The sequence below is a fragment of the Gopherus flavomarginatus genome, chromosome 1 (genome assembly GCF_025201925.1).
Source record: "Gopherus flavomarginatus isolate rGopFla2 chromosome 1, rGopFla2.mat.asm, whole genome shotgun sequence".
Classification (NCBI taxonomy): Eukaryota; Metazoa; Chordata; order Testudines; family Testudinidae; genus Gopherus; species Gopherus flavomarginatus.
The window spans coordinates 368,440,867-368,451,832 of NC_066617.1; the positions used below are offsets into that span (position 1 = coordinate 368,440,867).

General features: G+C 44.4%; 1 protein-coding gene across 1 annotated transcript; it reads right to left on the bottom strand.

Moving 5' to 3' along the window:
* Nucleotides 1-368: 368 nt before the first annotated feature.
* LOC127050366 (olfactory receptor 52R1-like) lies at nt 369-1,316 on the bottom strand. The gene has a single exon (XM_050952270.1). It carries the CDS (start codon nt 1,314-1,316, stop codon nt 369-371), a length of 948 nt encoding a protein of 315 aa, XP_050808227.1.
* Nucleotides 1,317-10,966: the final 9,650 nt, after the last annotated feature.

Here is a 10,966-nt window from a genome sequence, read left to right on the forward strand (position 1 = left end):
ACCCACCTCCCAGAGCTGAAATAGATCCCAGGAGTCCTGATGGGGTCTCTCTCTCTCTATACAGAGTTAGTGAAGAGAGCAGGGCATTGGGGAGAAGACGCATAGCAGGGTCAAGGCTTGACAGAAGAGATGGGGCAAGATTGTAATTTCAGGCATTTAGCTAACAGCAATTAGAAAGGTCACAACCAAGTGTAGTGTACATAATCTGACTCCCCAGTTCATCACATTGACACAGGACAGTTAGGACAGGACAGGATTTAATCTCTCTGTCTGTCCAGTAAGTGATTCAGGGAAGAGGCCCCAGCATCATGCACCAGCCAACTCCGCATGGAGCTCAATCTGAGAGCCAGAGCACAAGGAGGAAACATTTAGGTCTCTTTATAAGTAAAGAGCTGAAGCAGCCTGTCCCGCATCTGTTTGGTTCTCACCCCATAGATGATGGGGTGTAGCATGGGGGGCACCAGCAGGTTCACACTGGCAATGAGAACGAGGAATTCCCAGGGCACATTGTGGCCAAACCTGTGCATGAGAGAGGAGAAGAAATCTGGTATGTACAAAGCTAAGATGGCACAAAGATGAGAGATGCAGGTCCCAAAAGTCTTGAGCTGGGCATATTTTGTGGGGAGGCAGAAGATGACCTTGAGGATCAGAGTATAAGACACAGTGATAAAAAACACATCCATTCCAATCACAGACAGAAGATCAAACAGGCCATAGTAACTACTGATGCTGAAGTCAGCACAGGCCAGCTTCACCACAGCTATATGCCCACAACAAAAGTGGGGGATGATATTGGTTCTGCAATATGGCCACCGCCTTGCCAGGAAGGGATAAGGTAATGTGATTATGCCACTGCGCAGCACCACAGCCAGGCCTATCTTGGCCACAACAGAGTTTGTCAGGATGGTGGAATATCTCAGGGGATGGCAGATGGCCACAAAGCGATCAAAAGCCATGGCCATAAGGATTCCAGACTCCATTGCTGAGAAGCAGTGAATGAAATACATCTGGGTGAGGCAGGCACTGAAACTGATCTCCGTGGAACTGAACCAGAAAATGCTCAGCATTTTGGGTATGGTGGATGTGGACATGACCAGGTCGGTGACAGCCAGCATGCAGAGGAAATAGAACATGGGCCCGTGAAGGCTCGGATCCATTTTAACGATGAACAGGATGGTGAAGTTACCCAACACGGCTATGATGTACATAGCACAGAAGGGAATGGAGATCCAGATATGGGCTGCCTCTAGGCCAGGAATGCCAAGTAGGATGAAGGTGGAGGGGTTGCTGAAGTCGGTTGTGTTCGAATCTGACATGGTATAAGGGAGAAAGTGTCCAACTCTGGGGCATAAGGGTGTCTTCTGCATTTAGCGTATGCTCCCCTGACTTCCTGTGTGTTCCCAGGATCTCGGGTGATGGTCACAGTAGAAATGCCTGCATGGAGAGACAACATTAATATGAGACACTGCATGCAGTAGTGGAGGCTGTTCTCATGGGAGAAGCAGATTGATCACTCTACGCACACTGCAAAAATAACATTTTCATTATTCACAGAGAAATGCTATGAAAAATGACCCTGCTAAATCCAATTCCACAATTTTATTATGCTGCTTGCGTTAATAATTCCTACACTTTGTGGTGGAGAACCTTAAGAGGTGCCAGCAGGAAACACAAGTGTGGATAGTGGTTATCTATCATTGTTCCGTAATGCCATGAGAACCAGGATAGGAAGTTCATACTGAAGGGAGTTCCCCATTCATCCAGTTGCTCAAAATCACCAATGGGAAAAATACAAACTTTTGGGATGACATGTGCTGGGAGAAACATCCCAACTAGAACATACCTCTGGGGAAAGACCTGGGTGCCATTGACAGCAGCTTGTCATTCGCAGCAGTGGAGAAAGCAAAACAATGTTCAGATCTCTAAGATATGGGATGGAGAATAACATGTTGGCGATATATGTTCAGTTTTGGTCACCCAGTCTCTGTTAAGGACACAGCATATGTAAAGGGGATTTCCAAGACAGGCTTTGAGAATGGGGGAGACTGACATATGCAAACAGATAGAAGAGTCTGGGACTCTTTCGTTTGCACAGGAGACAAAGAAGAGAGCGTATGATATAGGAGAGAAAAATAAAAAATGAAACTAATTTACATTCAGATGGACAGTTCCAACCAGTACTATCGATAGACACTTAGTGCTCCAAGAGGACTAATTCCCCAAACCTGGGGAAAATTATCAGCAAAACTGATTGGGAGGAAAAATGTAAACAGAAAAATGTGAATGCATATTGGTAATTCTTTGATAACAGTTTATTAGGATTAGGGTTAGTCAACAAAGTGAATAACTTTGGGTAAAAATCCTAATCCATGGCAAAGTGAAGGCAGCAAGGGGTGGGGGGTGGGGGAAAGCAATATATAACAAAGAGGAAAAAGGGGAAATGGATTGCGAAGAACAGAAATTGCAAGTTAAGAAAATTCATAAGGGAAGTTAAGATATCTGGGAAACCTGCATGTTTGACAGGGCTATGAATCACAAAAAGGAATTTATTAAGTACATTACCATCAAGAGAAATCCTGGAAAAGTTTTATGTCAATTCCTGTGTTAAATGTAAAGTAAAAAAAAAAAAGGGAAAGATTTTCTTATAAAATATTTGACTAGGTTATGAAACAACGGAAAAAGTGATATGAGGTTAGTAAAAAAAAAAAGGTCTAGCTATGTAAATGCCTGTCACCAACAGAGTTTATGCAAAACAGATATTGTCAAACAAACCTGATTTCATCCTTTTATGAGAGTGCACATTGGTTGATCCAGGGAAAAATGCTGATACAATGAACCTTGATTTCTCAGAGGCATTTGATTTAGTAGGGGTAAATAATGAGTTGGTGAGTTGGAGCAGAGAAAGGATTTTGCCTCTTCCCATGGCATTGGTGAAGTAAACTGCATCCAGTTCTGGGGTCCAGATTGGAAAAAAGATGTACTTGGAGAGTGGGCAAAAAGGAGACACTACAATGATTTAAAGATAGAGCAAAGGCTGGATCGTTAGACTTCAATGTGTCTATCTGATCAACTTATCAAAAAGATAATCAAGCGGAGACTTTTGTAGGGAGAAAATCATGCGTAATAATGGGCTCTGTAATCTACCAGACAAAGGGTGAACAAGACCAAAGGGCTGGAAGTGAAAGCCAGGCAAATTACAGATCAAAATTGGGGCCAAATATTTAGCACTGACGGTGATTAACCATTGGGACACACTGTGAAGGAAATTGCTGGATTCTCCAATTCCCCATGTTGGCAGATCCAGACTGGATGATTTTCTGGAAGATCTGCTTGAAGGGTTGTTTACACTTGAAATGCCACAGCCATGCTTCCACAGAGCTTCAATATAGACACTACTTACACAGGTGGAAGGGCTCTCCCCTCAGCACAGGTAATCCCAGAGAGGTGGTAGCGAGGTCGATGGAAGAATTCATCTCATGCTGTCTACACCAGCACACAGATTATCTAACAAATCTTGGAATATATTGGAGATAATTTTTTGTTCCAGAAGTGGAGAAACCTACTAGGAGAGAGGCTGTTCTAGACTTGATTTTGACATATAACGAGGAACTGATTGAGAATTTGAAAGTGAACGGCAACTTGGGGGAAAGTGATCATGAGAGTACACTTATTAAGTTTGTAGATGATATCAAGTTGGGAGGGATTGCAAATCTTTGGGGAATCGGATAAACATGCAAAATGATCTGGAAAAACTGGAGGAAAGGATGATTAAAGGTTTAGAAAACATGACCTATGAGAGAAGACTGAAAGAGCTACATTTGTTTACTCTGAATAAGAAAAGATTGACGTAGGGACATGATAACAGTTTTCAAATACCTAAAAGGTTATTTCAAGGAGGGAGAAAAACTGTTCTCCTTAACAACTGAAGAGAAGACAAGAAGCAATGGACTTAACTGCCACGAGGGCAGTTTAGGTTGAACATTAGGAAAAATGTTTCAAAAAAGGCAAATGCTTTGTTAGGTTATATTATCTGAAGTGTAACATGCAGGTCATGGTATGTGATAGCATTCCTCCACTCGGTGTGGATTTGGTCTCAGTTGGAGACTAAGACAAAACAAATCCTGCATCTTGTCAGGGGATAGACTAGCCGTTCTTTGTGTTCCCTTATAACTCTCTGGCTATGTCATTCTATGATATAAAATCCTAGTGTAGACCCGGCCTTAGTGACACACATGTTTTTCTGCTCAATTCAGAGGTAACTGAATGAAATTTCATGGGTCTGTGTTTTACAGGTGGTCAGACTGGATGATCAAATGGTCCCTTCTGACCTTAAACCCTATGGAGCTATTGATAAAGAAAGTAGATCAGGCATTTATATTTAACGTGCCTCATAAATGAACAAGGGAACATTTAGTTAAATTGAAGGTCTGAACATATAACATTGAGAAAACGTAACTGCTACCATAATTAATATTTGGCCTGTAGAACTCCTTGCTACCAACATTATTGGAGCAAAGAGCATAGAAGAATGGGATTCACGAATGGATTGGCCACTATAGGTGGTGCTGGGGGCATCACCTGTAGTTAAGGCTGTCTGACACCTTCCATTAGAAAAACTCATGTTCAGTTGCTTATAAGTTTGCCAAATTTTAGGTGTTTGGACTGAAATTTCCCATGATGGATGACTATTTCGAGGAGAATTGCGGGTTTTTTTGTTTTTTTTTTAAGTTTCAGGCATAACAGTTCAGTTGATTTCTCAGGAGAAAGTATGTGTTATCCATGTTGAAAAATTATCATTATTTGTCTAGTGAGGAGCCCTAGCACCGCCAAGCTTTCCAGAAGAGAAAAGTCAGGTAACAGCCCCTGTCCCTTTGCCCTATTAACAGACAGAGCCCCAAAATGCAAGAGGAGGAGGTGACAATGTCTGTGCATTAGGAAATAGCTGTCTACTGACATCTGTGCTCAGTTCCTGCTCCAAGGGGAGTTTTGCCTCATTGAGGCCTGAGCAAAGTACGAGCCGTGGTCTCAGAATCTGGCCTTGTATTGCACATCTACTAACATCTTTCATACTGAAGGATTCACTGTGCCACTGAAATGCATCACTTTAAGGCTGGAGGCCATCAGGCAGGATGAGCAGGGGTGCATAGAAATCAATGACATTTTGGCCAGTGATTCTATAGCAAACTCATCACTTATGGAAAGGGCCCTGGGACGTTCCATGGTTGTGCAGAGTGGAAAGGACACAGACTTACTTTCTATCCATCCACGTCCACGTTACACAGGGATTGTCGATCGGGTGAGCTCCTCAGCAAGAGATGGGTACCTGTGAATTCTGAGACAGAAGTGTCCTCCATAGGAATCCCCCTCAGGTATCTATTACCCACACCTCTCTCAACCCAGCATCTGCAGCAGGATCCCACAATGAGAGACAGCATGAGGATGTTCACCATTTATAGTATAGCTCTGTGCAATCACAGTGGGGTTCGCTCAGCCTCTAGAGAAGAAAGGAGGCTCTGAATGTAAACAGTCTGTAGAGAAGCATGTCTCTGCTTCTTGCTAATTATCCAGCTTTAGGAGTAAACAGTAATTAAGGGACCTTCCCAAAGAGAGATGAGAACTCTGGGGCTCTGCGCTGAGTCAGAGAGGAATTGGCTGCTCTGTACGTTTGTGTGCATGTATTTAAAATTATAGTTGATGAGTAAGAAAACTAGGGATAAAGCCTCACTCTCCAGAGGATCTGATGTCCTGTAAATTCTCAGGATTGATGGGTAGATCGTCGACAGAGAGACCTGGAGAAAGTTGACTAAGAGGAGACACAAGCACTTACAGCAAACACATAGGGCTGTCGCTAAGGGATCAGAGATCAGTACTTCTCACCAGTAACTATCATCATACTATGTAGCACCTTTCACTGATGAATCTTCAAAACAGCTAGCACAGAAAATCACTACAAACCATCTCAATGATTGGTAAACTGAGGCACAGGGATACATGACTTTTCCAAGGTCACACAGACACGGGCTGACAGAATCCAAGTGTCCTGACTTCCCTTCCATACCCACGGTCTCTCTCTCAGTAAGTGACCACATGACAACAGGGAAATGGACTCACAGTCTTTCAGGGCCTGTTCACTGGCGGGAGGGTAAGGAATTTACTGGGGTGCCACCTGGAACTGGGGACTGCCGAGCCTTCTGGCAAACCAGTCTGGGCCCCCTCTCACACTGTAAGGCTGTGACAAGCTGCAATCATCTCAGGTCTTGCACTTACACAGCTATACACAGACAGGGACACAGCCAGCTGCAGTTACATAAATGCTTCCACTAGCCAGCCATGAAAAGACAAAAGAGAGTTTCCAAGCAATTCCCTTCTGTCATAAACAGATAGCTAAGGGTTAACGTCTCTTTCACCTGGAAAGAAGTAATCTGAACCACCTGACCAGAGGACCAATCAGGAAACAAGACTTTTTCAAATCTGGGTGGAGGGTTTGTTGTGTGTGTGTCCTTTGTTCTTGGGTCTTCTGTCTGTCTGCCTCTCTCTCAGCTATGAGGAGTGATTTCTATTTCCTGCTCTCTAATCTTCTGTTTCCAAGTTGTGAGTACAGAGATCATAAAAGCAATAAGGGTTATTGTTTTTTTCTTTTGTATTTACATGTCTATAGTTGCTGGAGTGCTTTAAATTGTATTCTTTTTGAATAAGGCTGTTTATTCATATTTCTTTTAAGCAATTGACCCTGTTTCTGTCACCTTAATACAGAGAGACCCTTTGTATGTATTGTTCTTTCTTTTTTATATAAAGCTTTCTTTTAAGACCTGTTGGAGTTTTTCTTTAGTGAGGAACTCCAGGGAATTGGGTCTGCAGCTCACCAGAGAATTGGTGGGAGGAAGAAGTCTGGGGGGAAATCTGGGTGTGTTAGATTTACTAGCCTGATTTTGCATTCCCTCTGGGTGAAATGGAAAGTGCTTTTTGTTCCAGGACTGGAATTAGGGAGGGTGAACTCCCTCTGCTTAGATTCACGGAGGTTGCTTCTGTGTATCTCTCCAGGAGCACGTGGAGGGGGGGGGAAGGGAAAAGGTTTATTTCCCTTTGTTGTGAGACTCAAGGGATTTGGGTCTTGGGGTCCCCAGGGAAGGTTTTTGGGGGGACCAGAGTGCCCCAAAACACTCTAATTTTTTGGGTGGTGGCAGCAGTACCAGGTCCAAGCTGGTAACTAAGCCTGGAGGTTTTCATGCTAACCCCCATATTTTGGACGCTAAGGTCCAAATCTGGGACTAAGTTATGACACCTTCAGCTCCCTAATCTAGGACCCAGGAGCTGTTCTGTCTTGCCCTGGCCAAAAGCCTGACCAGTATCAGTTTATTTCCCAGCCTGCCCCTCCCTCAGTGTGGTTAGGACAATACATCAGCCTGAGCAGATTTCCCTTTTACGTTTCAAACAACATCCTGTAATAAGGAAAACAATATAAACCAGATTTATTAATTACAGGAAGATCGATTGTTTATGTGATTATAAGTAATACTGTAAAGAACAAAGTTGTAAGCTGGGAAATAATCAACGTCACAATCAAAGTTCTATACACTAGACAGGCTTTGAATCAAGCAATGTGTCACCCTGATGGCTCAAACAATCCACCAATCTTCCATGCACAGGCCCGAAATCCCTTCAGCTTGGGACCACAGCCCCAGTTCAGTTCCAGGTCCTAACATCTTTCATGTTGAGTTCTGTTGGGAGTGAGACCAAGTGATGATGTTGCTTCCACATTGTATAGCTCCTGCTAAGTAGACAGAGCTTCATTTTCCAAGCAAAATCCACAGCACAATTAGTGGAAAAGAAAAGCCACAAGATGGAGTCCACTGTCCCATGAGCTGATCACATGCCCTCCATGCTTTCAGAACTTTAGGAACAAAAATAACATATGCATACAAACAGTGTAATCATAATTAGCAAATCATAACCTTTCCATTGATGTCTTACACAACATATTTTAAACACTTTGTAAAAATCACATCATAATCATATTACCATGGTAATGATGGGGCTGCCAGGGTGTTGCTTTGGGCACAGCAGGTCACATCTCACCCCTTTAGTTCACTGCAGGAGAGTTAGTCACTGGCTGATGCAGAAGCAGTGTGCTCAAGGATGGAAGGGATAGCTCACTGGTTTGAGCATTGGCCTGCTAAATTGTGGGTTATGAGCTCAATCTTTGAGGGGGCTACTTAGGGATTTGGGGCAAAAATCAGTACTTGTTTCTGCTACTGAAGGTAGCAGGCTGGACTCAATGACCTTTCAAGATCCCTTCCAGCTCTAGAGATAAGTGTATCTCCAATCATTATTTTTTTTAAGGCTCCCTTTACTTTTTGACCATACAGCTCCCAGGTGTTGTAGAGTTATCCACAGGTGTTCTTGCAAACTTCTGTGTACCTTTCAACACTTTGTAGATGAGCCTAATGATCTCAAAAGTCACCTAGAGTGCTTTCTGTGTAGCATTGTTAACCATTCTGCTTTTCCAACTAGTTGTAAGTCAATGCATATATTCATCAACACCATGAGGTGTTCTGCCTCAGTTTTCCCTTCCAGACAGCAGATAAGGTTTATTATCATTTCCCTCCTGTGACAGGCTTTTAGCCTGTGAACACGTGTTCTCTTTAGAAGCAATAGCCATGTATGGCTTCTTGTTGATTATTCCTAGTATGTCCAAAAGCTTTCTCCCCAAATCATTCCTGCTTCACCTTTTCATAGGTTTACCATCAGTGCCAATTTTTTTGTCACAAGATTTACCCTTAGCAACTAACTTTGCATTTTGAGATTTAACAACACCAAAACTTTTATCACAGGTAGGCATTTTGAAGTATTTTTATTATACCAAGCCTTTTGTTTGGACAGTTTGGTTTGTTCAATACCCATTGTGTCTTTCAACTCCTTCCTAAACCTTAACATCAGTTTAACTACTGGGTTTCCTTTCCCCTCGGTGTGGCCTTCAACAGGGATCTCAGTCTAAGATAATCTTTGGAGTCTTGGTATGCCAGGGTCCGGTGAGATAAAGATGTAAGGGGATTTCTCATGCTGCATACAAATAAGATAAACATATTCAGGAAACCACAACTTTTCCATAGACACTTCATGTGACAAATTGTGTACAAGATTTTTTGAAATAATATAACAGTGATGAATATGGGGGTGCCCCGGTGTTGCTTTGGGGTGCAGAGTGTCACAGCAATATGTCTATCAAAGTAGAACTCACTGAGATATAATTTTCTATTTTTATATAAGAGATACCTCCATGTCCTCAAAAACACTACATTCTGGCTGTACCACAGGAGAAAAGCAAGCTGAAGTACAGCAGGGCTGCCCAGAGGATTCAGGGCTCTTCAGCGGGGGGTCCCAGGGCAGAAGGACCCCCCCGCTATGGGTCTTCAGGGTAGTTTGGCAGCGGGTCCCGGAGGGGAAGGACCCCCCACCGCCGAATTGCCGCCGAAGACCTGGAACAAAAGAAGCTCTGGGGGCCCGAGCCCTGTGAGAGTTTTTGGGGGCCCCTGGAGCAAGTGAACGACCCCACTCCAGTGGCCCTGAAAAACTCTCGTGGGGGCTCCTGCGGGGCATGGGGCCTGGGCAAATTGCCCCACTTGCGCCCCCCCGCCCAGAGCGGCCCTGTTCTGTTCATTCCCTTTGGGGCACTCGCCATTAGCAACTCTCAGAGGACAGGATACTGGCCGTGATGGACCTTTAGTCTGACCCAGTCTGGCCATTCTTATGCTCTTATCTTCCTAGCAAATGCCAAAGGAATGTAGGCTTCTTGCAAATGGAGTGCTGGCGTGATCAGTCTCTGGGAAGGTGCTTAAAGAGGTCTGGTTGCATAGTCACACAGTGTCTGTCTTGTTCTGCTACTGAAGCTTTTGGAGCCCACGTGACTGCTGGCCACTTAGTGGCACTCCTTAGTAGAATGCCCCTTCAGAATGTGCTGCTTATTTACTCTAGCAATGTGTCCCCAGCAAGAAAGCTGCCAAAACGGACAGCTGATGGAGGCGGTTGTGGGTTCAATGTATCCTCACTCATAATCTTGTGCTGCCCCTTGATATGGAGCAGCTGCTGGAGACCAGGAGCATTGAAAATGTCAGGCCCGAGTGCTCAGAATTCCTCTGCCCCCACATTTCACTTCCATCTACTGGAGCTGGGGTACTCATTGCTCTATAGACTTGCAGCTTTGCAGCAAGCCTGATGCCACAACATCCCCACAAAGGCTGTGGAAGGGAACAGGGCAATGACTGCTGCTCTCCAAGTACCACAACTTTTGAGCCACCTCAAGCTCTGTCTATGAATCTGCCACATGCTCAGCTACCCCCAGAGAGGTTAAGACTACCTCTGCGCCTGCTTTCCTGCCCTGGCAGCTCAGGACTCCAGCACACTGTCTTGTTGAGCCAGACACTAATGTCTTCCAGTTCTTTGATAATTCAAGTCTACATTTCAAAGCTCTGGCCTATCAAAGATGGAATGGCCCAAATTACCATTTACATACTTTTCTAACCTGACTCTAAAGGGTTAATCTGGGTCAATAGCCTGCAAGTTGCTTAACTCTTTCTGGCTATGTGTCACACAACCCTTTTGCAAGGCCTGGGGCTGTTTGCTTTAGTGATCATGTGAACAAAAAAGGAGAAACTGGAAACAGCGTGCACTCAAGGGGGAGCTCTGAGAAGAGTGAGCTGAAGCAATTGGAGAATCTGGGGGAGCCGAGCCAAAGCTAGTCTCAGGGCCTTGGTGCTTGGCGGGCAGGTTTCTGCTCCCAGAGGGAGGCACTAGAATGGAAGCTGCACTGCGAGAGTGGGCCTGGAAGACCAGAGCCAGAGGCAGGGCCTGAACAGTGCTGTGACTCAAAATCACAGTGGTCTTGTTTGTGGGCCCCAAACATGCTCTTATGGGGAGTGTCCAGCTGCACAAGCTTGAGTGGGGCTGTGACAGCAAACCTGGAGCTGCT